The following is a 24838-nucleotide window of genomic DNA, read 5'->3' as shown; positions in this document are numbered from 1 at the left end:
GTGTTGCACGGCGTTCGTCGACATGTTTGAGGGTGCCTGCCTACGAAGTTCGTATCGGCCGAGTAGCCGACACGCTGTTGTTCGATATCCTCGGCGCCCTGTCTTGTTCCGGATCGTTATTGGCGAGAGTAACGAATGTATCGATCAGCCAGCAATGAATAGCCTGCACGGCTGATCCCCCGCGGAGACCACCCCGCAGCATCCCTGTCGTCGCGGTCTTTATTATCCCGCCGCGACGCTCCCCTGTGCGAGCGATACCTGTGAGGTAATGCACAGAACGTACGCAACCCTAGGTGAATGGTAAGCTTCAAGGCTTCAGGTCGTCAGGTTCGTCAGGTTCGTCAGGTTCGTTCTGTGTCAGAATTCCGCCCTGTCGACAGTGCACGCAGCCCACCGATCCGACGCACGAAGCCTGAGGACCTTGCTCAGCCCCTGCAAAACGTGGCTCGGAGCGTATATAGCGTTTCCAGCCCACCGGGCCTCGATCGGGCTTTCCACGGACTTGGAGTCAGGGTCTGATTGGACACACTCGGACCAGGAACGGACCGTCGTTCACGGGAATTGCGGGGCTCGTGGTTGGCCCTAGCTCTCCCTGGTTGGCCCCGCACACATGGGCAGCCTCGGAGGTATCTGCGAGCGGATTCGGACTCCTGGCGGCACTGGTGTTGGCGCCTGCGCCGGCGGTACTGGCGGTACTGGCAGTAGCACTCCTGGGCGGTGATCGCGATCACTTTGGAAGCCATGACGTCTACCCTCGAGCGTCGTCTCGTTTCGCGAGACGCGTCGCGTCTCGGTTATCATAAGGCTATGTCGGATGCTGTTTGGGTGGCTGCCGCTTCGGGTCGTTTACTGCTGAACGTGATTCATACTTGACACCCGAACAGAAACTACTACACTTGGTGCTCCTCGCTCCTGCCATGTCGCTCTTGTCAATAGTTTCTTGAATACAATGGATACTGTTGAGATTTCCGGACGTTTTCGGACGGAGACTGGGAAGCGGCGAGCGCCGCCGCTACCTCAAGCTGCCTTGACGGGGACGGCGTCAGCCTGCTTCTTCATGTGCTCGGGGATGAAATGCACTTCGGACGCGACCTTGTCGGCGCTCTCGAGACGGGCCTTAGCTGCAATCTCGGCGCTCTGCATGCGGTTGCGCTCGAGAGCCTCCTTGATAAACTGTCCGCCGGTCTGAATGTCAGCTTCGGCCCTGGACTGGTGACTGACGATGGGAGGGTACTTCTTGTTAGGACCCTGGATGACCTCGTCGGTGCGGGCTTGGTTGAAGAAGGCCATGGAGTAGCGAGGGCCACGGCTTTCGTTACCCTCGGGGAGGCGGACACGGTGGTAGGTAGACTTGAGGCGGTCGTCGGACCAGCGCATAAGCTGGTCGCCGATGTTGCAGACGATGCGGTCCTGGCGCGCCTCAACGGGGATCCATTCCTGGCCCATACCAAAGTCACCCACAACCTTGCGGCCAGGGCAGACCTCGAGACCGCCCTCACCCTCGCGCTGGAAGAGCAGGGTGAGGACGTCAAAGTCGGCGTGCGCTCCCGCGCGCCAGAAGTTGGGGCCAAACGTCTTGCCCTCGCACGAGTGGTAGTGCAGTAGGCGCAGGACATCCTGCGAGTCGCCTTTGCCCTCCCGGTCCACGGTTCCGATGGTGAAGGTGTCCTTCGGCAGCCCGAGTCCATCAGCGAAGCATTCCATCACCTTTACCGAGAGGCTGTGGACGTCAGCACAGGCAATAGTGAGGCGGCATGTGATGGTGCGTCGTGCGGGCCCCGCCGGGCCGGATGGGTCCACCGTCGGCGTTGGGCAGGCACAGGTCCGCATAATATGGAGCGGCCAAGTGCAGGCGATGAATGCCAAGCAGGTACGATCCTGGCCCCGTGCTGCTTGCTCCAGCTTGGCCGGAGGAGAACAGCGCGGCGCCGGAAATAAGAAAGGGTTGAGGCTGAAATGTGACTGGAGACACCGCGGGTGAGCCTGAATCCGGCGTCATCGAGACGGCAAATTGGGGTCTCCACATCTCCACACTGCAAACGCTCTACCCCACTCACGACCCTGGCGGGTGTTCCGGCTCTCCTTGTGTGCCCTCGAGTGCCTTCATGCGCCCTCGACATGTTGCACACCTGCACCTGCGCCTTCGTCAGGGCAAGATCGGCGTGCCCTGCCTTGTGATTCGCCCTGGTACCATACGCCCGGACTTGTGCTTCTTATCGGGAAATAGATTCAGGGGACGACGATGGGATTGATGGGAACGACACTCACGATTGCACTTGGTGCATGAACTCCTCAGACTTGCGCTTGAACCCATCGATGTCTTCGTCGCTGGGCCACAGTCCCTCCATGCGCGCGAACTGCAGTTGCATGCTCTCCTTCTGGTCGGCGGTGCCCGTGCTGGGGCGGACCTGCGTGTTCTTCTCCCATCCAGCGTTCTTGCCGTCTAGGGGCGTCTTCGCCTTCACGTCGTCAGGCAGGGCGAAGAAACGCTGGCTCATCTTGAACATGCTGTCCACATCCTCCTGGGGAATACCATGGTCAGACAGCGTGAAGAAGCCGACTTCGGTTGAGGCATCCATGAGCTGCTGGATGATCTCGTCCCGGCGCCCGTCAAAGTCGCGAAGGCTGATCGTGGGGACGTGCATGCTGAGCTTCTTGCTGGTATCGTTGGGGCGGACTACAGAGATAGGAATAGGACTTCGTGCAACCTTGGCAATCAGATGACTGTGAGGTGGAGTAGATCTTGAGAGCGGAAGTCGTCGAGGCACTGATAGTTGAGTGGCTTGGCAGTTCTGTGGTGGGTGTTGCAGCAGGATGCTGGTGCTTGGCAATCTCGACCTCCATGGAACAATGCTCCATCTATTATACCCCACTCTTGTTATGTACGGTCTGCAGCTTTGATGGTCCAACTTGGAAGGGGCCCGGTCATGACAGCCCGCATTGATGAGTATCAACACCGCTAGCGCGGCTTCTCGTAGTTCCGCGGCAGTTACATGAGGTACACATGCGAACTCACGTACTTCTCGTCGCGTCGCTCGCGAAGGCCGCGTCGCAAGCGAGTCAGTGGGTCGCCAGCTGCCCCGCGTTCACGAGCTTGGTGCCCCATGACCTCGTGCAGCGCGTGCAAGGAGGTATAAGGGGCAAGCGGGATCAAAGAGCAGGTGAGGCGGTCCGATCACTTCTGTACTTAGGAGGTACAGGAGTTTATCGCGATGCATGTGTTCCGCGCGCCTGGCCCCCACGACCAGTCGTTCTCCGATGGGCGTTCCGGTCCGTGCCCGATCAACGACGGTTGCCGGCGGTACTGTAGTTGCATCATTCTCGGTTCGCTGGTGTGCAATACGCCTATCTGGACAGGTCTGACGTATATCACCAAGGCAAGTAGACGCTAGGAAAAAGCTCAAATGGTGTTCGGTTGGTGAATTCTGGTGTGCCGCTGCGCGCCGCGCAGTCGCGATAGCAGCAGCCTGTTAGCCTTCGGGTAATTATCAAGAGTTATCTTTGGAACACCCCAGCGCCCTATAGTGCGGCGCAGATTCTTCACCCAATGACGCGCCGTGATCTTTTTGCACGGGGGAACGGCTGTTCGAGCACCGGACGCCGACGAAGAGCGGTCAATGCTCCCCCGCGCCCCGTGCAAGGCGCGTGCTGCGGGGTAGGCGGGGAAGTTTGACCAGTCATTGAGCAGAACGGAGGCGCAGAAGGCGGGCGCTGGAAGATACCCAGCCCGATAAGACTACATCACCGACAGTCTGTACGGCAAGGCGTTGTCATGTGGTCATGTGAACGGCGTCCAGGGCGATGGATTGTGGAGGCTACCATTCATGAGTGCGGGGTGGGGATGGAGATGCAGACCGGACATCGGACTTGAACATGGAGTTATGTACTGGGATCGTCTCGTCAATCGTCGAATAGTACATCTGGGGGCATTCCATCGTCTTGCGAACCCTGGCCATGCAGCCGGGGTAAGAGGTGGGCTGGTCAGGTGGACGTTGAGCCCCGCTGGGGTCCAGGTCACACGGTTTGTGGGCAAAGCAGGCGGCTCCGGGGTTGAAGGTGTGAGCGGGGCATGAGTCAATCATAGGTGTCGCTGTCGGTATTCGCTTTGCACACTGCTCTTGCTGGCCTGCTACACGGATGTATGCGCCTCTGCAGCCGGGGGTACCGCGTAAAGAGCGAGAGGAGCGAGAGTGGGGCCGGTTTATGAGTCGAGGACAATTCTCGGAGTTGAGGTCGAATCACGAGCCATCAAGATGCCGGATCGGCATATTCGATCCCTGAATGCCCTGAAAACGATAAGCATGGGTTCGTCTGCTGACGCTGCGCCCGCTGCCAACGCCGTCGCTCTGGCTGAATTACGCTGGCCAGTCAACGTGCCCCGATGCCGCTCACGGCTCTGGTTTGTTGCTGGTCTTCCTCTTCACTGTCCCTGGCAAGTCCAGGGCCAATCGTGTGCGTAAGGGGAGCTAACATCGTCAGGACCTGACATGTTCCTTCTGGAATTTGGGTTGACACCTGGAGCCCTTGCCCGTTGGCCCTGGACCCCGCCCCGGCTCCCACACTCGTCCAAGATTACCCCGTCCCCGCCGTCCCCAGCTCCCAGCCCAGATGGACCCAGTTGAGCCGCGCCGGGTATGCGCGTATTGGGCCGATGTGATATCGTGTATCATCCGGGTTTGTACCCACCCATCCTCAACTCCGGCCATCCAGTCCGGTCACTCGGCCCATCGCATTTCGATTCGCTTGCCGCGCTCGCCTGCCTTACCCCTTGCCTCTCCCTCATCTGCTGGTCCCTTTCTGCTGCGTTGCTCTGCTGTTCTGCGACATCGCGACCGTGTGGAGCAAAGCAGGCTTCAGTATATATAACTGGGCTGTCTTGTCGACATCAGACTTACATCATCCCCTCCTCTCCGCCTTCGCCCCATCAGATCACAAGCAACATGGGCTCCCCAACAGAGGTCACCTACAACGACAACGAGAAGCACCTCGGCCAGACCGCCGATGTCGACGAGAAGGACGCTACCAACGTTAATGTCCTCCCCGCCGGCTCTTCTGAATCTTCCGTTGTCGAGGGTGCTGAGCTTGGTCACGTCCCTCGGTCAAGGAAGTTCAACATCAAGCGCTTCTTCCGGTCACTTGTTACCAAGGAGGCTTGGTTCGGCGACTACGTGAGTAGACTACCGTCCTGTGATCGCCTTCATGTGATACTCGTACTGACTGCTCTCTAGGATTATGGATCGCTCTTCATCCCGAACATTCCCTTCCTCTGCAAGGCTAGCCCGCTTCCCTTCTACGGAATCGACGACAACCTTCCCTACCTTCTTCTGATTATCCTCGGTCTGCAGCAGTAAGTCGCTGTCATCGATGACATCTCGTTCGCTTCGCGATGTTGACCCTCGCAGCGCTTTCGCTATGCTCGGTGGAGTCGTTGTCCCTCCTCTGCTTCTCAGTGGTGCCGCTGGTGCCAACATGGGTGACGATGTTACTCAGTACCTCGTCTCTGCTGGTCTCATCTACTCTGGTTTCGGAACTGTCTTCCAGATTTCGCGTCGTCGTATCTTTAAGACCCGCTACTGGATCGGCACTGGTCTCATTTCGGTTACCGGCACTGCGTTCACCTTCTGCAACGTTTCGCTCAAGTACCTTAACCAGTGCTACGACAACGGAGCATGCAAGAAGGCGCCTGACGGATCCAAGCTTCCCTGCCCCGACGAATTTGGTGCTCTTCTTGGTACTGGCGCGCTCACTGGTATCTACGCCATCGCCCTTGCCTTTGTCCCGCCTCGCATCCTGAAGAAGTGCTTCACTCCCATCGTCATCGGTACCATGATTACCTTCATCGGCGCTTCGCTTGTCACCTCTGGTGTTAACAACTGGGCGTGAGTATCCATCCCTGCATTTGACATCCTCGTTTCGATGCTACTCCACCCTGAATTAACCGGGGTGAGAGGCATTTTTCAGTTTTGCATCCCCACGGCCCCGTGGGTGCATCGCAATCAGAATTCGATTTGCGAGGATCGAGATCTTCGAGACAAAGGCTCCTCTGCTCCGAGGAACAAACCCTTCTCTATTCGAATCAACGCTGACGTACAGTGGCGGCGCTGGCCTCTGCTCGACCAACCACGACCTGCTCTGCGAGTCTGGATCGCAGCCCCACAAGTGGGGATCCGCCTACTACCTCGGTCTCGGCTTCTCGTGCATGGCTGCCATTGTCATTTGGTGAGTACTCGCTCCCTTCCCCTTCCCCTTCTCCCTGCCTTGTGCATTTCCCCGTCCTGCGGCGGACAGGGTTTGCGGCGGCGAATTTGCACACATGGTTACGAAAAAGTGTCGCTCTGGCTGGTCCCTGGATGGTGGGAGCCCTGGACGGGTCACCCCACCCGCAAACCCTGACGATCGATCTTTTGTGGTCCAGCCAGCATGCCCACTCTCAATCGTTCCTGTTCGACGCATGACTCGCACGACTCGCCGCCTGTGCGCCGCACTCGCCGCGCCGAGTAGAGTTTGAGCTCGCCTCTAGTACCCACCCGTGCCACCCGTCCAGGCCCAGGTGCCTGGTGCATCATCCGCATCATCCGGCTAGGCGCATGCACATCAGCCGTGCTGCTAGCCCGCCGGGTACGGTTGCACGGCTGATGTGTTGATGTGGCGGGATCTGCCGCCACTCTTCAGCTCCAAGGTCCGGTCGGCCGGCCGGCTCCACAAACCATGCACATTTCCACAGATTCGCTACCTACCGACCGAGTGTGGCACAGTTGCTGACAATGCAGCGAGGTGTTCGGTTCCGCTTTCATGAAGTCGTCTTCGGTCTTCATCGGCTTCCTCGTCGGTATGATCATCGCTGCTGCCTGCGGTTACTTCAACACAGAGGTCATCAAGAAGGCTCCTGGTGCTACTTTCCTGTTCGTGCACACGTTCAAGCTTAGCATTCGAGGCCAGCTCGTGCTGCCGATGATGGCCGCTTGGAGTGTCATTGTCGCCGAGTCGGTCGGTACCATCACGGCTTCCGGCCAGTGCTCCGACCTCGACATTGCCTCCCCCGAGTTCATGACCCGTGTTCAGGGTGGTATGCTCGCCGACGCCATCTCGGGCACTCTTGCCAACCTCTTCACCTCGCCTCCTCTTACGACCTTCCCTCAGAACGCGGCCGTCATTGCGCTCACCCGCAACGCCTCGCGCCAGTCCGGCTACTGCTGTGCCTTCATTCTGTTCATGATGGGTGTCATCAGTAAGATTGGTGCCATTTTCGTCGCTGCGCCCCCCGCCGTTATCGGTGGTTTCACGACTTTCCTCTTCGGCTCGGTGTCCGTCTCTGGTGTCCGTATCATGGCCTTCGCCGAGTGGAGTCGCCGTGAGCGCTTCATCGCGACCGCTGCCTTCGCCCTTGGACTCGCTTCGCTCGTCAACAAGACCTGGTTCTCGTACATCTTCACGTACAACGGCCCCAACACTGGTCTTAAGGGTTTCCTCCAGGCCATTACTTTGGTCGTCCAGGAGCCGTACCTGATCGCTGCCGTCGTTGCGGTGTTCCTCAACCTCGTCCTTCCCCACGAGCCGGTCGACCCCAACGCCCTCCCCGAGGCCCACTAAGTGGTTGCGACCCCCAGTTGCGTCTTGCTCGCGACGCCTCAAACCACCCAAACACCACCAAATTAAGTGTTTTTATGTTCATTAAAACGTGAACCAAACGTGAAGACCCGATTTCCTCGAAGAATCCTCCAAATTAATTTCAACAAAAATCCTCGAAAAACCCCACGTAACAAGAACATCATCAATTCGAATATATGCCTGCAAAGGAACGGAGGAGCGGAACCGGGACACTGGACGGGAGAGTCACGATAGACGAGTGATACGACAGCATGGACGGAGCGCATTGTATGTGTTGTGTTGTGTGACGATAGGGACGACTGGGACGAGGGACGGGCGGGCGTGCGGGCCAGCAACACGGTCGGATAATTTTCCTCACCACTAGCACCCGCACGGCTCCGCCCCAGTGTTCATCGGCAGAGAGTTTTTGTATATTCGACGATTCATACGTCAACGGGCATGTATTTCATAAGGGACGGAACAACAGCTGCATCGAGGGTGACGATACGAAAGTGACTACAACATAGCTGTAACAGGTGTTGGTCAGCAGCTTGTTCTGTTCATCGCCCACTAATGGGAGTGGGACTCCTGGCGCTGAACGCTTCTGAACTGGCTCGTCAGTTGCCCGCTGCATCTCGGGCCTGCTCCGCATCATCTCGGGAACGCAGCGACAAGAGGCAAAAATTGTCTGGAATTGCACCGTCACTGCAACATCATCCGCCCGCGGTGAGACCATTTCTGGTTCGGTCTACGGCGCTCCGTAGAGGCTCATGGGGTCAGTTGTGGACTGATGCCGTGTACGGAGGCTGGGTGGCAAGTCTCTGGCGGGGGAATCTCTGCTGAGAACCACCGTAAGGTTGATCTTGGCGTCGCTCGAGCAAACTTTACCCGCGGGTCTCTGACATTCCAACGGCAGTAGGCGCTGACCATCGACTCGAGCACAATTCTTACTAAGACATCTCGTAGGAAGTTCCGAGCCGTTGCACATCTCCTGCTAAACTCTGGAGTCGCTGGGGTCACAGTGTGCCGCGGTGGGAACGGGCAGGGGTGGTGGATAGTGTCGATCCTGCTGACTCGATCACGCTTACTCGATCGCCGCATTTCAGGCTTAGGCGTGGATCATATTCTGCGTCTCGCCGTGCTAAATTTGCAACGCCACGCCCATACGCCGCCCACAACGCCTGTGGGCGGTGTTACGAGAGAAGATTCGCACCATGTGCAAGTTAGGAGTCGTGCCGCGGAACTAGTGCCACCCGTGCCGTGGCTGTGTACGACTCTCAGAGTCAGGCTAATGATTTCATCAGGCCTGTCTGACCCCAGCGGCGACCTGGTGGTCTGGAGGCAGCCTGGGAGAGTCTGGAGCCGCCGGGGAGAGGGTCACGCTCCGCGGGGTGGGGAATGAGGGGTGGCGGTAGATCTCAAAGGAAGACAGGGTATGACGAAAGAAGTAACTCTCTCGGAGCCTTCTAGCACTAGCGCAGCCGAGGAGCGAGGTCCGGATGCGCAGCAGACGTCACTGGCGGGAGAGGCGAGAGCCCTGCTCGACCACGGGGCGAGCGGAGTGGTCGGGCCGGGGCCGGGTGGGGACTGCGGGCGTGAGAGGCGCAGTGGGGATGGGCGTGGAGTAAGCGAGGAAGTTCCGACGGGCGGTCTCGACGGGCGGTCTCGACGGGCCCGCTGGCGCAACGAACAGGGTACGCGCAGGGGTGACGAGAGCCTCAAGGGTGGGGAGCAGGGCGCAAGGGGCATTGAGCAAGGGCGCCCGATCGAGGGTGCCGGGCTATAGCTGGCTGGGGAGTGGCGGAGAATGGTGACGAGCAGTGGGGCCTTTGGCGGTGAAACGGCGGGCAGCGATAGGCTGCCACAAGTCCGAGTCCGAGTCCGATCAGTGCCGCAACCAAGTCCGACTCCGAGTCTCGAGCTTCAACTCCGAGCACACTTCCCGCACATGCCGCAAACCTCTGGGGGCCCACCTGAGCATTGTCAGTCGCTATAGGTCACTTGAGATGCCAAGGAGAGGCTGATGCGGGGTAGATGGTGCCTGTGGCGGCATAAGGCTGGAAAATCGCGAGAATGGGGAGATAGGAGTTGGGAAGACATGACGATAGAGGCTATCCTGAACCATGCATAAACGTCCTGGATTAAGTGGACCTTTATGTACCTGGTAAACAGGTCACGGGGACCGCGCACGGCGTTCCGATACGGCGTCCGAGTTGGAAACAATCGATGACCTGTGGAAATCATGGTGGAGGCGCCTTTGGAGATCGCAAAGTCGTCATCGTCGACGCCTCGCCCAGCGCCCCGCACAAGCGGCACACACATCGAACGTTCACCAACTGTGAAAACGTCTTCTTACTCCACTTTGCTAAGACTTTCAACGAGTCAGTGCACCTGCTAAGCTCGCGCAGTCGAGCGGTTGGGGTGCCTGCTGAAGGAAGGAAAGTCGTGGTTTGAACCATTTCTTGTCTTGCTAACGCGCAGCGCACTGCACAAGGTCTACGCCCAAAGCCTCCTTAAACTCCAAGAGCATTTACAGACAAAAGGCTGCTCGCTGCTCGGCCCTAGCTGTCGTTGGGCTCAATGTTTTGTGTCAGTGTCCTCGAGCGACTTTGACATGTAACGCTGCGCGGATGTTTGACGGCTCAATATCTGTTACTCACTTGACTGACTTCGTCTTCATCACCATGATGACGTCTCATTGCGCCCCTACACTGACTTCCTCTACAGACGTCGAGCTTTGAACGTCACTGCGGGATCAGTCTTAAGCCCCGTTCTTTGTTTCTCGTCCATCACATTGGTCGTTCTCGCCACTCGCCATCAACATGACGAGTCATCGAAACCCGGCCCACTCACTGAACTGGCATCCCGACTGGTCTTCGGGTGGCGACCTCACACTCCTGTCAAGTGACGAGATCGCCTTCTCCGTCCCCTCTCGTCCCATCCTGGCAGTTTCGTGAGTACTTACTCCACATTGACAACCCCAGAGCTGTGCAAAGCTTGCCCGAGCTAATCACCAGCCCGGCACTAAGACCCGGCGCGGGTGGCCTGCTCCCCCTCCCTCTCTCCTTGCGACTGGTCCTCTACTTTCTCGACTTGGCACTGTACGGTCAACTCGACTTCCTAGGCCCATCGGACAACTATCTCACCGACGTCCTCTCCCTAGCGGGCTGGCTGGATTCTCTCGGTGCAACGTCATTGATCAACCTTCTCCTAGTCTCCGGCAGGGCGCAGAGATGGCCACTGGCCGTGGAGTTCCTCCTCGGCGCACGCCTCCGCCGCACAGATCTCTGTCGCGAGGCACTGAACCGGTTCAACGACGACGGACGCTGGCGCGATACCGTCTGGCAGCCTCCTGGCACTGTTTCGGACTTTGCGACGCTGTGTCCGCGTGCCCTACCGCTTGATCTGTGGAGTAGCGTCGATAGACGGTTCATGTGGGCTTGGGTCGTGGCCGATGTGCCCGATACGCCGCCGAGTTTCGGCCTCGGCGACAAGTTTCTCGAGATCTACCAGACTCCGTGAATCTTGGCTTCAGGCGGGATAGCTGCGAGCAGCGGAGAGCGGTGGGGTCAAACACAAGGAGCGGGGTGGCAGTAAGAGAGAGAGTGAATCATAGAGTGAGTCCGTTGGCATCATGAGCACGTTTGAGTACGACTGGAAACTGGATGTGATCGTGCACCTGCATAACCGATGCATAACCTATCTTTTCCGCTAACGTTCTTCTGACTAGAGCTTAGCTCCGGGCTTACTATCGTCAGTTGAGCACTCCATCCCGGACTCGCAGCAAGGGGGCGTACGGCGGGGAACGAAGAAAGGCACGACAGGGAGGGGGTGTAGAGTAGAAGCAGCAACTCACCTTAGGAACAACGGCGACACACTCGATCTCGACGTCAGTGCCGCGGGGGAGGTTGGCGACACCGATGCAGGAGCGGGCCGGGGCAGGAGTGGGCATGCGGCGGATGTAGTGCTCGTTGATCTCGGCAAAGTCCTTGTAGTCGATGATGTAGATGTTGAACTTGACCGTGTGGGCGAGCGACGAGCCGTGCGCCTTCAGGACCGCCTCGAGGTTGTCCATGATCTGGTCCTGGGTTTGTTAGTGGGTGCGTGCGTCCGTGTTTTGAAAGGAGGGGTGGCTGACTTCGGATCTTCACTGCAGGCATCCACACTCGACGCTGAGATGCTGTTCTTCACTACCTGTCCAACGATGAGGTGGCAGAAGTAAGCCAGCCAGACTGGTACGTCATCCACAGACGACGATCGTGCTTACTCCGATCGGCGGTAGAGCGCAACATCCAAATATCCAACCAACCAGTGCGCTGCGCCGAGGACGAGAGCCAGCAAAGACGACAACTCACAACACGCTTGCCGATGGGTCCCTCGACCATCTTTCCGTCGGGCGTCTGACCAAGCTGTCCAGAGCAGTACACGAATCCGTTGGAGAGGATAGCGTTGGAGAGGAACGAGGGCGCGGTGGGCGCACCAGGGGTCGCGTTGGCGATACGCTCAGAGGACATTGTTGCTGGCTGTTTTGGTGGATGGTCGAGTTACGAGAGGAGGAGAAGAAAGAGGAAGCGGAAGTGACAGCGAGGTCGTGAGGGGCGGGGAGTGCTCGTGGACGCTGATCGTGGGCAGCGATAGGCTGAGTCAGGCGAGTGGAGGTGGGCAATCAGCCTGTATTGACTTGCTCGGCACAAGTTCCGGCGCGAGACCGGCACGTTATCTCGATTGCGGGGGCCCGCCCGGCTCGGAATGTCCTCTCCCTCTAACTCTGTTCCAGCACAGTGGACAACAACAAGAAGGTAACATGCGACTATGACTGTGGGTATGAGTACTAACATACAACTACGGGCCCCAGTACACGGCCTCGGGGTCCATCATGAGCTCAAACACATGACTGCCCAGCTCCTCCCTCCACTCCTCCAACGACACGCACTGCACGGCCATCTCCGGTTCCTCCTGCTTGCCCCGTTTCCACTGCTTGTCCGGGACAAAGCGCGCGCGGTATCGAACCCACCACTCGATCTTGGCCTGCATCGGCATGCCTTTTTCCCAGCCTCTCCTGGTGTCCAGCCTCATTTGTGCGGGGCTGGGAATGAGCGCGCTCCAGCCCTCGACGCCGACGAGCGTGACGCGGTCGCCGGTCTCGGCGTAGTTCTCGACAATGCGCTCCAGGACGCGCAGAATAACAATGCACGCCTTCTCCCCGATGACGGCGACAGGATCGGGGGAGAAGACTAACGTCAGTCCGCGATTGTGCACACGGCGCACGCCAAACTCGCGAAACTCCCAGCTGCTGTTAGGACGCAGGTCGTAGGCGACGTGGAACACGGTCTCATTGCCTTCTTCCCCGTCTCGGACATAGGCCGCTTCACGCGAGTGAAGACCGTAGAAGAACGATGTCGTGTCGACAAAGTGCACGCTGCGCCGGGCCCCTTTCCACATGTATCGCTGGCCGAGGGTAAGGCTGCGCATGTGGTACCGGACCAGCAGTTTCTCTCCCGGGACGAAGACCGTGGCTTGCCGTTTCCTCTCAGGCGGTTGGTTTCGATACGTCGCGATTCCGTCCTCCAGAGCCGACGCGTCAAGATCGAGGACCTTCGCCGTGTGCCTGCCGTGCATGATTTTTCGGGGCGTATCAACCGTGCCGAATTGGAGATCGAGGAAGGCAGTGCCGTCCCGTTCCTTCGTTTGAAGGATGTGCCGCGCGAGTCGAGCGTCCACTTCGAGCTGCACCCAGCGAGACACGAGCCGCAGCGTGAGCAGAAGAGAGGGACAGGCCGAGTCGATGATCGAAGTCATGAACTGAGGGTAGAACTTCATGTCGATCAGGGGAGCGTCTGTGGGCGGCGGCGAGTCGGCGGGGGACGGTGATGGCTGATGTCAGCGAGCGATGGCGGTCAGACATACCGGTGCCGGCTTGGAGTCCGCCTGGGCCTTCTTCCTCGCCTTGGCCTTCTGTCGCCGGCGGGCGGCTCGGGACCTGCGAGGCGGGGATGGGGTCGTGGTGAGCGACATGGCACCGGCCTCGGGTGAGGAGAGGAAAGTGGTGAGGAGAACGTGGTGGTGGGGAGCGCTGGTGGTGACAGGAAGACTGGAGAAGCAAACAAGCAAACAAGGGTGACAGTGCGAAGTGCGATGTCAACAGTGATCGACGATCAGACTTGCCACCGGCCATCTGACGCCGGACGCCAGCTCGCGTGGCCCGCAGTGACGGGTAGTCGCCACTGACGTAGGGTGCTCGCTCGGCGTCAACCTTCCTCGCTCGCTAGCGTCCCTCAGCCCCTATCAACGATCGATAAGAAGGCAACGGCGTCCTGCTCCTATACGCGGCATTCGGTTCAGTCAAAGAACTGATACAAGTCCTCCCCGATTCTCTTTCTCCACTCCTTGGCCTTGAGCAGCCTCACCGGCTCCTTGACGGCGAGGGCGCCTAGTACCTCCGTCTTGAGGCTGTCGGATGGCGGCCCTGAGCCTGCGGCGCATACTGAGCTTGGAATCACTCCAGGGCTCGTCCTCAGTCTGCTCCTCACGCGTGCGCTGCGGCTGCTGTGTCCGCGGTGCGGACACTCCGTACCTGCGATGTCTGCGGGCGACGTCCCGCTCGAGGCTGCCGAGCCACCAAGGCCGTCTGACCATGGCACAGGGGAGCATATGTTCGTGCCAGTCCTCAAAGCCGACGGTCGTGCATGCTCCTCCCGCGAACGGCGCACGCGACGAAGAGCTCGAGCAGCGCAAGCACGACCTCGCCAAAGAGGTAGAAGCGCTCTCCATCTGCGCGCGCGTAGTCTTTGTTGAAGAGCATAGTCACGTCGCGGACGTATTTCAGGTCCAGATCCCTCATGTTCGGGAGCGAGTCGCGCTCAGTGAGGTGCCCGACGAAGACGGTGTCGAACACCTCCCCGCCGCGGGCGGAATGCGTGCCGAGGTCGCTTCCGGCCGAGCTCGAACTCCCCCCCCCAGCAGACAGAGTGCACGACGCACTCGCCCGCCCTTTGCGCCCGATAGGACTGGAAAAACTCGTCGGCCATCACGCAGCGTGTGTACCGCACCAACCAGGACTTGGCGGCCATCCACGGCGCGGCGCGCTGATGCTGCACCACGGCTCCAGCCAGGGACTGGGGCGATACGGCGGGTTCCAGATATTGCGCTCATGCTGCTCCTCGCTCCACGCCGGGGCGAAGTGGAGGCAATACATCTTGGCGACGAGCGGGTTGACTTCAATCACAGTGGGGGCGTGGACTTCGACCGAGCGGCTGCCGAGGGAGCGCAGGATCATGGGCGATATCGTACTCATTCCGCCTCGGTCGCAAGTTGGGCGCGCCGCTCGAGGAGCAGGCGGATACGCTCTGAGCGCCGCCAACGGTCGGATTTGACAGGCGATGGCGGCTGCACCGTCTTGGACAGCTGGTGTGGGGGCGTGACTGAAGGTCGACCTAGTTGGGATGTTGGCGGTCGGGAGATGGGCCCGCTTGCGAGGGCGTCCTCTTGGCCTCGGAGTCGCCGTTGCCTTCTTCTTCGCCTTGAAATTCCCCTTCGCCTTCGTCGTCTTGGCCTTGACCTTTGCCCTCTTCGCCGCGCTGGAGCTCGCAACCGTCGCCATCGTGTCTGTGGATCGTCGAGCCAGCGGTTGGTATGAACGAGTGAGTAGGTGAGTGAACGATCAGTGGACGAGAGATGACAGTAAGGCTTTCGAGTACAGCCATATAGTACACTATGTGTATGCGCCGCAAGCTCATGTCATGTTTAGAACGCGTTGCGATGTCCTGGTGACCCATGCGTTGCGGCTGCCAATAGACGTAGGGCGAACACGAGGCGGCTGCAGCTTAGACCTGTTTCACGGTTAGCCACCACCGTCCTCTTCGGAGCGCAAGCGTGTCGTAGCGCTGGCTGTGAGCCAGCCGCAAGGCTGAATCGGAGTGTTATGGTGGTGGTGTTGTGTGGTGGGAAGCATGCCTCGAGCTCAGCAGTAGACGTTGTCATCTCAAAGTGACATGTCGTTTACTGAGCTGCAGGGGTAAGTCGGCCAGAGGTCCTGATATGTTCACCAGCGAGGCGAGGCACGCCTCCACACCTTCTATCGTCTCCACAGCCACCCTGCTCAGTAGTCCATGAGCAGCTCGTCGAGATTGTGAGATTTGGTGAGGAGGGTGGTGGAGCCAAGATGCAGCCGCAGCTGAAGGCCTATCGGCTCGGCCGATCGGACCGTGCCTCGCGGCTCGGCATCAACTTAACTCCGTGTCCTCTCATTCGTCGACTTCGCTGCCCTCCACCTCCTTGTAGACCATTCGGCCAGGAGAGATCTTTGTGCTTGGTGACGTCGACGTACGTGCGTGTGTGTGCATTGCCTCTCTTCACCCTCTCAGCTTCGACTGTCAGAGGAATGCACACGACCAGGTCGCCCGATGTAGAAGTTCGACGACCGCCGCGCCAGGGCGGATTTCCAAGAAAGTGGATGCCAAGTCAATGAAGTCATGGGTTCCAGAACTGCGGATGACGATAATCCCGTCTTGAGTCTGGCTGATTTGTATTTCTGGTGCTGTTGTTCTGCAGAACACCCACCCTGGGCGGTTTGCTCACACGAGTGGTCTGAAGATCACACGAGCACGCAACACTGGAGTGCGGGCGCCTATTCTTTCGCCTGATGTTGCTGGTGCGAAGACATCGACGGCGTTGCGGCGACCTATGCCCGGTGCGAACGACGCCAGTGAGTGGAGGAAGTGGAGCAGGAATCAGCCAGTGCACGCCAGAGCGCGAGGCGCCGATTTCAAAGCGGTCGAAGCGAGCAACGTGTCTCACTAACCCAGTCATCTGGCCTTCTGGAATTCTGCGAACAATGGGCCGCGCCCGAAGCGGCTGACACGCCTTGAGCTTGGATCACTGCCGCCGCCCTTCCAGCCAGCGTACGCCAGCCGCACCAACCGATTCTGGCCAAAGGGATGAGCGGCACCGAGTGCGATCGTTGAGCACGGGCTTGCGGTGAGGCGGTACCGTCGCCCATCAATGGCGGTGCGGTGACGAAGACGTGACAACCGATGCGCCCTCACACGTTGCAAGTGCACTGGTGCGTACTTCCGCCCTGGTGCGCCTCCTATTCCGCCCCTTGCACCTTCAGTGACAACCCTTACGCACGTACTCACTTCGTGCAGGAGCAACTTCTCACCGCACGCAACAACTACCACCTGAAAGTGAATGCGTGGAGCCTCTTCAAGCGCGCGAAAGTGCATTGTACGACTGCGTAGAAGTACAAGCGGGCAGGGTCTCAAGCTTCGTAGCGATCTGGATTGATCTTCCGTGGGTCAATCTCTTACCAGGTCTCACCGGCCCAGGGCCAGGCCCCCGCGCCCCCGCGCCCTTGTTGTGGATCCGGTGCCCGACTGACTGACTGACGCGCGTTGAATGAATAGCGTCATGGTGGATACCAGCAGTTCATTCCGGCCCTTTACGTTTCTCCTGCCCTGTCGTTGTGCCCGCCGCGGGCAGCGCCCATGCGCCTAATTCACTCCCTCACTCCTTTCACGAGATTTCCAACACAACATGCCAACCCACTAGCCCTATACGGCCACTCCTGATCTCCCACACCACGCGCACCACGCGCACCACGCGCACCTCGTTCGCACCCGTGGAGCGGGGCAGGTGACGAGGTATATAACACCCACCCAAGCTGCTGTTGTGGTTCTTCTCCTCTCCACCATGCACTCCTTGAAAAGCACCCACCTGCAGCACTACTCACCATGATCACCAGCCTTCCCCCCGCCTCCGTCCCCACCCCGGTCAACGAGGTCATCTCGTCCGAGGGCGTCCCGTTCGTCGTTGACGTCAAGCTCGAGTCGTAAGTCTCCATCGCGCAGAGTCTTAGTTCTCCCTTGTGCAACGCGCTTCTCGTCTGCCCGTGCGACCATCTGCTGCTCATGTGTTACTTCCAAGCCGGCGGCATCGCACACCCCTCACCCTCCGTTCAAGCCTCTCAGCTTTCCTACGGAAAATGGTTAAGCTAACGCTCCAGCCCCATCCCCTCTGGTACCGAAGACGCCGAGTCACTCTCCTCCTTCCTCTCCTACCTCTCGACGGGCGAGCTCTCGTCCCCTCTCCCCGGCACATTCGCGCTGCTGTCTCGCTACGCGCCTTCCCAGCTTCGCGCAGCCCACGGAGCTCTCACCGCGGCTCTGATCGACGGTTCCGTCTGCCCCTTGCAAGCCTTTGTCGTTGGAGCCAGGGCTCATGACCTGCAACTCTGCCGACTGGCCATTGTGCACGGCGACAACAGGACGCAGGACGAGATGGATTGGAGTGCCTGGGAGGACGTTGAGCCCAGATACAAGAGGGCGCTGGAGGAGGCTTGGGGACAGGGAGGCAGCGCGACGGAGAGGGGGAACCGCTTCGTCGAGATTCTGAGCTTGCAGGAGTGAGCACCGCTGCGAGCGACGATGGGCGGAAGCCAACTTCACCCAGCTCGCCAGAGCGGGGTCCTCGCCCAACCCACACGCGCCTCGCTGTCCGAACCATGATGACTGCGCAGGAGTAGGAGTTTGAGATCACGGATTAGGAACATTGTAGATATAGCATACAGATAAAGATAAGATAGACACGTTTGCCTCTCTGCTCCGCTTGAGCACGCGGCGAACCGACCACGACATCTAAAACGAAGCGCAGCTTGCGCACTTTTCCTTTCTTTATGTATAAGTATAACGATGAGGTAACCGTGATGCGTGACGATCATGACCTGGGCCTTGGTGTGCAGTGGCATTCCACAGAGTACGGTGACAGGATAACGGTAGTGACTCCGCTCTGTGTCAATGAGCAGTGGAGCTGTTCAGCTGACTGCTCCGTGCGCTCGGAGTCGAGATGCTCCCCTCTGCAGTTCCAGCAATCGAGGATTCTCCGATTGAATACCGAGCAGGCCGAGCAACCCGAGGTCGTAGCGCCGTTACTGCGCAACGGCCCAGGTTGGTGCGAGCATGCACACAAGATGACAATAACAATAAGCAATGCGGCGGCCTTGGCGCCCGAGCCCGCGGCCCCTTTTCTCGCCCTCGCGGCCCTCGTAGCATTCTTAGCAAGCAGAGCACTGCATCAATATGCGCGAACAAGACCGGAGTCCGAGTGTCCAGCCATCTTAAATAGCCAGTGCGGTGGCGGCGCCTGCCCTTTACCACCATCAACCAGCCTGCGACGTTGACCCTGGCCACTAGCGTCGCTTTGCCGCCAGTGTTGCTCCCTGGTCCTCCAATTTCGACGACCCAACCAGCAACGAGCTTCGATCCCTCCCTCCTTCATTCCTTCCTTCCTTCCTTCCTCACCACTCTTACTTCACATCGATACCAGTTTTAACGATCGGGCAGTCAGAACACACGCAAGGATGGCCCCGATCCTCGACGAGAAGGATGTGGTGAACCTCGCCATCCGATGGGAGGACGCCAAGAATAAGCTCACACCGAACCATACCCAGGTGTACGTCGGTGGAGGTCTTTGTTTACACATGTTGACTTTCAGGGTCACGCTCAGCGTCGCTGCCGTTTATGCGCTTGTCATTCTTATCCGTGAGTTTGCCGCTACGCATTGCCCCATGCATCGCCTGTCATCCCGAATTATCTCCCCGTGCTGTCACGGCCACTGTCTGCTATACCCAGCTCTTGGCAGAACGGAGGAAGGTTGGCTGGAGAAGTGGAGGTCGATAGCAGAGAAGGAAGGCACAGCCCGAAACCGTGCCAATGGAAATGCTAACACCTCGCAGTAGTACGCACAGCGAGACATGAAGACACAGAGAGTCCACTGACACAGCGCAGTGGTTTGTCGAACGCCAGCGAGACTGAACTGACTACAGGCATAGTGAGTTGACGGAAATGCACAAGAACTGACGTCCCAGTGCCATTGCTCAAGGAGCTGCTGTATCCCTTCAAATTGCTGGTGAGTGCGAGCGAACGAGCTCAGCGCTCCATTTGATCTGCACCTTGTCGTCGACATCGCTCCCATCCCTATCCGCGGTTTTGCGACTCTCGTCCTCGGAAAGATTTCCCGAGAGCCCAAGCAGCCCTCTGGAAACGTGCTGGGACAATGGGCTGGAGAACGGCAGAACGAGTCCCACTGCGGAATGCTCCGCGCTAGCTCTGGGAACTCCGTTACCTCCCACTGAGCCCCAACCCCAGCTCACTCGCCACCCTCTCTACGCCCGTGTTGCTTGGCGCTGACCGCAGACCGTAGGAATGCACGAGATGTGCCACGCCATCGCCGGCGTGCTCACCTGTGCCAAGATCGAGAGCATCCAGCTCGACCCGGATGAGGGCGGTGCGACGCGCATGCGGGGCGGTATACCCCTCATCACGCTGCCGGCTGGATACTTGGGGAGCTCGGCCATTGGCGCTGCTTTGATCACTTGTGTGAGTACCTGAGTCGCGGAGGTGTCGAGACTGAGGTCGCTCGGTGTGATCGTCTGAGATTAATGGTGCAACTGTCTGGTGGCAGTGAGACCTCGTCGATCCATTGTCTCACGGAAAGCCCCCTGGCTACTCTCACGTCGCACTTTGCGTCTGCACGCTTCATCCGCAGACACTTGCTAACGTACAGGGCTTCGATACTCGCGCGTCCCGCGTCGCCTGCCTCGTGCTCGCCGTCTTCTTCATGCTGACGCTCGTGTGGGCGCGAAAGTCGATGATTGCCTGGGTCACCATCCTCTTCACGGCGGGGCTGATTGTGCTCTGCTGGCTGGTCGGCAGCTCCGTCGCGCTCCGCTTCTTGGTCTTGTTCATCGGCGTCATGAGCTGTCTCTACAGTGTCGTAAGTATAGCTTCGTGCTCGCCCCTAAGGCCATCCTCAACAGAAGGTCAAGTTGAAGGATCCTAAGTTGCACTGCTGTCCCGCTCGAGGCTCAGCTAACACTCAGTGGGACGTCATCGACGACACGTTGAAGCGCAAAGTTAACGGGTCCGACGCAACCGAGTTCGCCAAGGTCGTTCACTTTGGCAGTTCGCGCATGTGGGGCTTCTTCTGGCTCATCATCTCTTGCGGCTTCTTCGCCGCCGGCATCATTTGCGGCATCCTCTTCTTCAAGGACGACTTTGCGACGCAACGTGAGAAGGCCGCCACGTTCCTTGGCGGCACGCCGGGAAGTCACCACTAGTCGCTCTGTAACATTGCGCTTCCTTCGAGAAGTGCGCTCCCCTTGAAGGTTGAGCGCGCCCGTACGACACCACGACCAGACAATGAGACATTGGCTTTTGGCGGGCCACTCGCCCAACTTTTTCCTGTATATTTAACCACTTTACCCATACCTTCATACTTCGTAACCCCTTCGTATGCTACGATTCAATATATTCGATACATCCCAAGAAACCCTCTTACATACCCAGCATGGGCAGGACGACCTGCTGGACATAGTTGCCCGCGATGCCGAGCCAGACCAGCGTGCCGGCCACGAAGCCGTTGGCCTTGAACTTGGCCCAGCAGTCTGCGCGGCTGTCCAAGTCGACGGTGATGACCTGCCACGCGAGGTGGGCCGCTGTGCCGAGACACGAGACGGCGTAGTAGATCGGCCCGGCGCCCATCGCGTGTCCGGCCACGGCGAGGCAGGAGATGAAGCCGGCATACAGGGTGCCGACGATGGGCTTGGTCTTGTCGCCCCACGCGAGCGCGGTGCTCTTCACGCCGGCGAGCACGTCGTCCGTCTTGTCCTGTGATGTCAGCTATCACTCGTTCAGCAGCTGCCTCCTCATCTCTCTCTATCTCCTGGGATGGACGGGGAGGAGCGACGGGGCGTACACCCACCTGATGAGCATAAATGGTGTCGTAGCCGACACACCACATAACGCTCCCAATGTACAGCGGCGCGGCCACGCTCCAGTTCACGACGCCCGCGACAGCCGACCAGCCCAGCAGCGCGCCCCAGTCGAAGCACAGTCCGAGCACGATTTGCGGGTAGTACGTGTACCGCTTCATGAGCGGGTAGATGATGATGAGGGGGACGGAGCACGCGCCAAGCACGATCGAGTACCAGTTCAGCTGGGTCAGGATGCCCAGGCCCAGCGTCATCTGGGACGCGAGGAAGGCCAGCGCCTGCGTTTGCGTGATGTCGCCCGCGGCGATGGGGCGGGACTTTGTGCGTTCTGGCGTCAGCTCAGCACGTCTACCTCATAGCCTCTGCCTCCCTCTGCCTCTCGCTCCTTCTCAGGCCGACAGTACTGCTACTTACCAACCATCCGGTCCATCTTCACGTCCCACATGTCATTCACGACACATCCCGCGCCGCGCATGATGATCGCGCCAACGCCAAAGAGAAGCATGTACCACACCGGCGTCGTCGGCGGGGCGGCAATACTGGTCGACGCCATCGTGATGGCCCACGCGCCGGGCCAGTACAGTAGGATCGTGCCGATTGGCTTGTCGAGACGCAGGAGGCGCATGTACGGCTGCATCTTCTTCGGGAAGCGGTCGACCCAAGAGGGCGGGTCGGCCGGGGCAGCCGTAGCAGCGGGTGCAGCGGGTGCAGCGGTAGCTGCAGCTGGTGTAGCGGAGACATCGGAGGAGGGGGCAGAGACGGGCTTAGTGGAAGAGAGCGAGGAGGCGGCGGGGACGTTTGGCGGCTGCACCGTCGAGTTCTGACGGACTTGGGCCGGAATGACTTTCGGAGACCGCGTTCGGAGGCGGAGGTAGCGGCGCGCACCTGCCGGCAAGGGCGGAGGGGCAGACAGTCTCGGCCGCAGCATCAGGCCGAGGCCTGTGCGCGCGCAGGACGAGCGCGCCAGTGTCGACATGTCCACGGGAGTTGGGCGACGTCGACTTTTGACTTTTGAACCTGGACTTATCGCGACTGGCTGGTTACTTAACCGGAGCAGATCTCATCTTATCACCTCGGGGGGATTTGGTTCCGCACCCGTCTGTTGATCACTTCAGCCAACAAGCTTCGGGCAGAACGCAGACGAGTACAGGCGAGCAGAGCAAGCGCGCACACTTGGGTGCATTGAGAGCTGTACAGAGATACAGGGTGAGTCCGGCTCAGTGCTCTCGAAAACAGGACAACCGTCGTAGTCGGGAGGAGGGTCAGCGGAAGGTCAATGTCCATTCGTGTGCGGCCCTGTCCTCGCTCTAACCCGGTATATAAGTATACATGCAGTCTACAAACTCCTCTGCCAGTCTACTTGCGCGCATCCTTGTGTTCTGCTGTTAGCTCAGCTGAAGCCACTTCAAAGCTTACCGCGTCTCGTCGCGTCCTCGAGCAGGGTCGTGTCAACGGTACGCGCCGGCATGCGGACGTAGCGCACGACGGATCCACGGATGAACACGTTCTTGACAGCGAGCTGGGTGTCAGCTCTTCAGTCTCAATAGAGCTGTTGTCAGACTCACCATGTGAGGGTACTTTTCCGGGTCCTCGACGCGGATGCCGTCTAGCCGGATGTTGAGGAACCTAGGGTCAGCTGAAGGACTCTATAGACAGCTGGCTCGCGAGAGAGGCGTTCCTATTGCGTTCGCTGCAGAAGCGTCCATGTTTCACTCACTGGTCGACAGATTTCAACGTTCCGGTGATGCACAGGTCATTCTTGAGCTCGACCGTGATCACCTGGTCAGTGAGCGTTTTGAAGAATCTGGGGTCAGCGGCTAACCAGGGGTTCACAGCCAAATGCATGGGCGACTCTGCAGGAAAGAGTATGCCTGTCGTGTTGTCTCCAGCGCCGCATGCACTCAGGTACTCCTATATTCATGCCGGCGTACACGGGGCAGGGCACCTCAACTGAAGAACGGGCAGCGGTGTCCGGCTGGATTGATACAGCAGCAGTGTGTTGTTGCGGTAGCGGAGCACAAATGCTCCTCTGCGCATAGTCAAAACTCACGAGAAAATAAGCTGTCTGTTAGCTGAGCTTCTCTGGGCGCCAGCTGCACTCACCATGTCGATTTGGATGACAACAACAGTTGGTGATCGAGCTCACCTGAGGTGACCGGCAAGTGACGATTGTTGGCCCTGTATCACTGAATGACGTGTGGCCTCCGACCTCCACCGTCCGGCGCAGAGGTTGAGTCCACCCAAGTCCACCTTTAGCCACCCTCAACCACTGCAACGACCATTCCGCATACACCATGGCCAGCGCTGAAGCAGGGCCAAGCAGCATCCCGCTGTACGTCATCAACGGCGTTGCAACAGTATGGGACGCCCAGAGTAAGCTTGCCGAAGTGAACGAAGCTGACGACCAGCGGCGGCGACCCTCCACTGCGCGCACGACATCAGTGGCATGCGTGCCGGAACGCTGCCAGGTGTTGTGCAGCAGAACGCCTTCCTCGGTCTCCCGCTTACGCTCATGCCGGAAGAGACGACGCATCTGGTTGAGAGTGGTGAGTAATCTTCGCATTCAATCTGCGTCTCCAATCGCTGTGTGTCGTCCTTGGCTGAAGCTGACCGCCAGGCGTTGCGCACCTCGTCGCCGTCCCGGACAAGATTACCCCGCCTTCCGCCGAGATTGTGGCCGAGCGCACCGCACAGCGTATAGCGCGCTCGCGGGCTACTGCAATGCACGTCCGGCACGAGGAGGCCAAGGCGGCTGCGGCAGCCAAGGCGAAGTACAACAAGGTCGACGCGGCGGCAACGGCTAAGCGCGAAGAGCGCGCGCGGAAGAAGGCGCTGAAGGCTCGAGACGCGGCCATCGCCGCTGGAGAAGACGCTGCCGTTGCTGAGGAGACGTATCAGGCTGCTCTTGCTGCCATCGGTGCTCCACCTGCTGCACCGAGTGCAGAGCTCGATGTCGACGACTCTGTCCCGACTGCTGCGAACAGCAACTTCTTCACCGTCGTGCCTGCTGCCCCTGTCGTGTCGGTTGAGATGGAGAAGAGCACGAGTGTACCTGCGCCGTCTTTCCCCTTCCCTGTATCTCTCAGAGATACGGCCATCGCGTCCGTGTTCCGCAAGCTGCACTCCAATGGTTTGCGTATGGGTCTCGGACCGAGGTTCGGAGGAGAGTACCTTGTCTACCCTGGTGACTTCCTCCGATACCATGCACACTTCACGAGCCAGGTTGTCAAGAACAACGAGCCAATTCGTCCCGCGGAGCTTATTGCCTGGGGACGACTGGGAACCGGAACGAAGAAGGCGAGCCTCATCTGTTGCTGGAACACGGACGAGAAGGAGAACGCTGGCCCCGAGGACACCGAGTTCTACTCCCTTGAGTGGGCCAACTTTGGATAGATTCTGTACGAGTATCTCATGTATGATTAGGGCGGTCACAAGTGGCAGTCAGGAGAGTCCAAAATAGTACAACATTCATGCTTGAGTTCG

General features: G+C 59.1%; 10 protein-coding genes across 10 annotated transcripts; 5 read left to right on the top strand and 5 right to left on the bottom strand.

Annotated features, from left to right (window-relative positions):
* Positions 1-1017: 1017 nt before the first annotated feature.
* A1Q1_04120 (FAO1p) lies at positions 1018-2645 on the bottom strand (the record flags this gene model as incomplete). Its single annotated transcript, XM_014322497.1, has 3 exons — positions 1018-1720; positions 2058-2129; positions 2269-2645. 3 exons carry the CDS (start codon positions 2643-2645, stop codon positions 1018-1020), a joined length of 1152 nt encoding a protein of 383 aa, XP_014177972.1.
* Positions 2646-4940: 2295 nt separating this feature from the next.
* A1Q1_04119 (nucleoside transporter) lies at positions 4941-7590 on the top strand (the record flags this gene model as incomplete). Its single annotated transcript, XM_014322496.1, has 5 exons — positions 4941-5168; positions 5229-5347; positions 5403-5879; positions 6001-6219; positions 6771-7590. 5 exons carry the CDS (start codon positions 4941-4943, stop codon positions 7588-7590), a joined length of 1863 nt encoding a protein of 620 aa, XP_014177971.1.
* Positions 7591-10409: 2819 nt separating this feature from the next.
* On the top strand, positions 10410-11109 carry A1Q1_04118 (uncharacterized protein; the record flags this gene model as incomplete). The annotated part of the gene is made up of 2 exons (XM_014322495.1): positions 10410-10540; positions 10605-11109. 2 exons carry the CDS (start codon positions 10410-10412, stop codon positions 11107-11109), a joined length of 636 nt encoding a protein of 211 aa, XP_014177970.1.
* A 204-nt stretch (positions 11110-11313) lies between these two features.
* A1Q1_04117 (genome maintenance-related protein) lies at positions 11314-12101 on the bottom strand (the record flags this gene model as incomplete). Its single annotated transcript, XM_014322494.1, has 3 exons — positions 11314-11331; positions 11444-11671; positions 11943-12101. The coding sequence occupies 3 exons, from the start codon at positions 12099-12101 to the stop codon at positions 11314-11316; spliced, it is 405 nt and encodes a 134-aa protein (XP_014177969.1).
* A 328-nt stretch (positions 12102-12429) lies between these two features.
* On the bottom strand, positions 12430-13602 carry A1Q1_04116 (uncharacterized protein; the record flags this gene model as incomplete). Its single annotated transcript, XM_014322493.1, has 2 exons — positions 12430-13401; positions 13495-13602. The coding sequence occupies 2 exons, from the start codon at positions 13600-13602 to the stop codon at positions 12430-12432; spliced, it is 1080 nt and encodes a 359-aa protein (XP_014177968.1).
* Positions 13603-14614: 1012 nt separating this feature from the next.
* A1Q1_04115 (uncharacterized protein) lies at positions 14615-15187 on the bottom strand (the record flags this gene model as incomplete). The annotated part of the gene is made up of 1 exon (XM_014322492.1): positions 14615-15187. One exon carries the CDS (start codon positions 15185-15187, stop codon positions 14615-14617), a length of 573 nt encoding a protein of 190 aa, XP_014177967.1.
* A 2131-nt stretch (positions 15188-17318) lies between these two features.
* A1Q1_04114 (uncharacterized protein) lies at positions 17319-17993 on the top strand (the record flags this gene model as incomplete). Its single annotated transcript, XM_014322491.1, has 2 exons — positions 17319-17416; positions 17591-17993. The coding sequence occupies 2 exons, from the start codon at positions 17319-17321 to the stop codon at positions 17991-17993; spliced, it is 501 nt and encodes a 166-aa protein (XP_014177966.1).
* Positions 17994-18943: 950 nt separating this feature from the next.
* On the top strand, positions 18944-19527 carry A1Q1_04113 (uncharacterized protein; the record flags this gene model as incomplete). The annotated part of the gene is made up of 4 exons (XM_014322490.1): positions 18944-19124; positions 19215-19320; positions 19371-19413; positions 19465-19527. 4 exons carry the CDS (start codon positions 18944-18946, stop codon positions 19525-19527), a joined length of 393 nt encoding a protein of 130 aa, XP_014177965.1.
* A 176-nt stretch (positions 19528-19703) lies between these two features.
* A1Q1_04112 (prenyltransferase) lies at positions 19704-23200 on the bottom strand (the record flags this gene model as incomplete). The annotated part of the gene is made up of 10 exons (XM_014322489.1): positions 19704-20014; positions 20074-20087; positions 20147-20382; positions 20459-20825; positions 20923-21251; positions 21346-21683; positions 21770-22294; positions 22772-22874; positions 22921-22981; positions 23073-23200. The coding sequence occupies 10 exons, from the start codon at positions 23198-23200 to the stop codon at positions 19704-19706; spliced, it is 2412 nt and encodes an 803-aa protein (XP_014177964.1).
* Positions 23201-23649: 449 nt separating this feature from the next.
* A1Q1_04111 (uncharacterized protein) lies at positions 23650-24748 on the top strand (the record flags this gene model as incomplete). The annotated part of the gene is made up of 3 exons (XM_014322488.1): positions 23650-23728; positions 23824-23901; positions 23973-24748. 3 exons carry the CDS (start codon positions 23650-23652, stop codon positions 24746-24748), a joined length of 933 nt encoding a protein of 310 aa, XP_014177963.1.
* Between the last annotated feature and the right edge of the window lie 90 nt (positions 24749-24838).

Source organism: Trichosporon asahii (genome assembly GCF_000293215.1).
Source record: "Trichosporon asahii var. asahii CBS 2479 unplaced genomic scaffold scaffold00070, whole genome shotgun sequence".
In the NCBI taxonomy this organism is placed as follows: Eukaryota; Fungi; Basidiomycota; class Tremellomycetes; order Trichosporonales; family Trichosporonaceae; genus Trichosporon; species Trichosporon asahii.
Note: the sequence above shows the minus strand (reverse complement) of the source record. Positions and strands in the feature narration are given on the sequence as shown.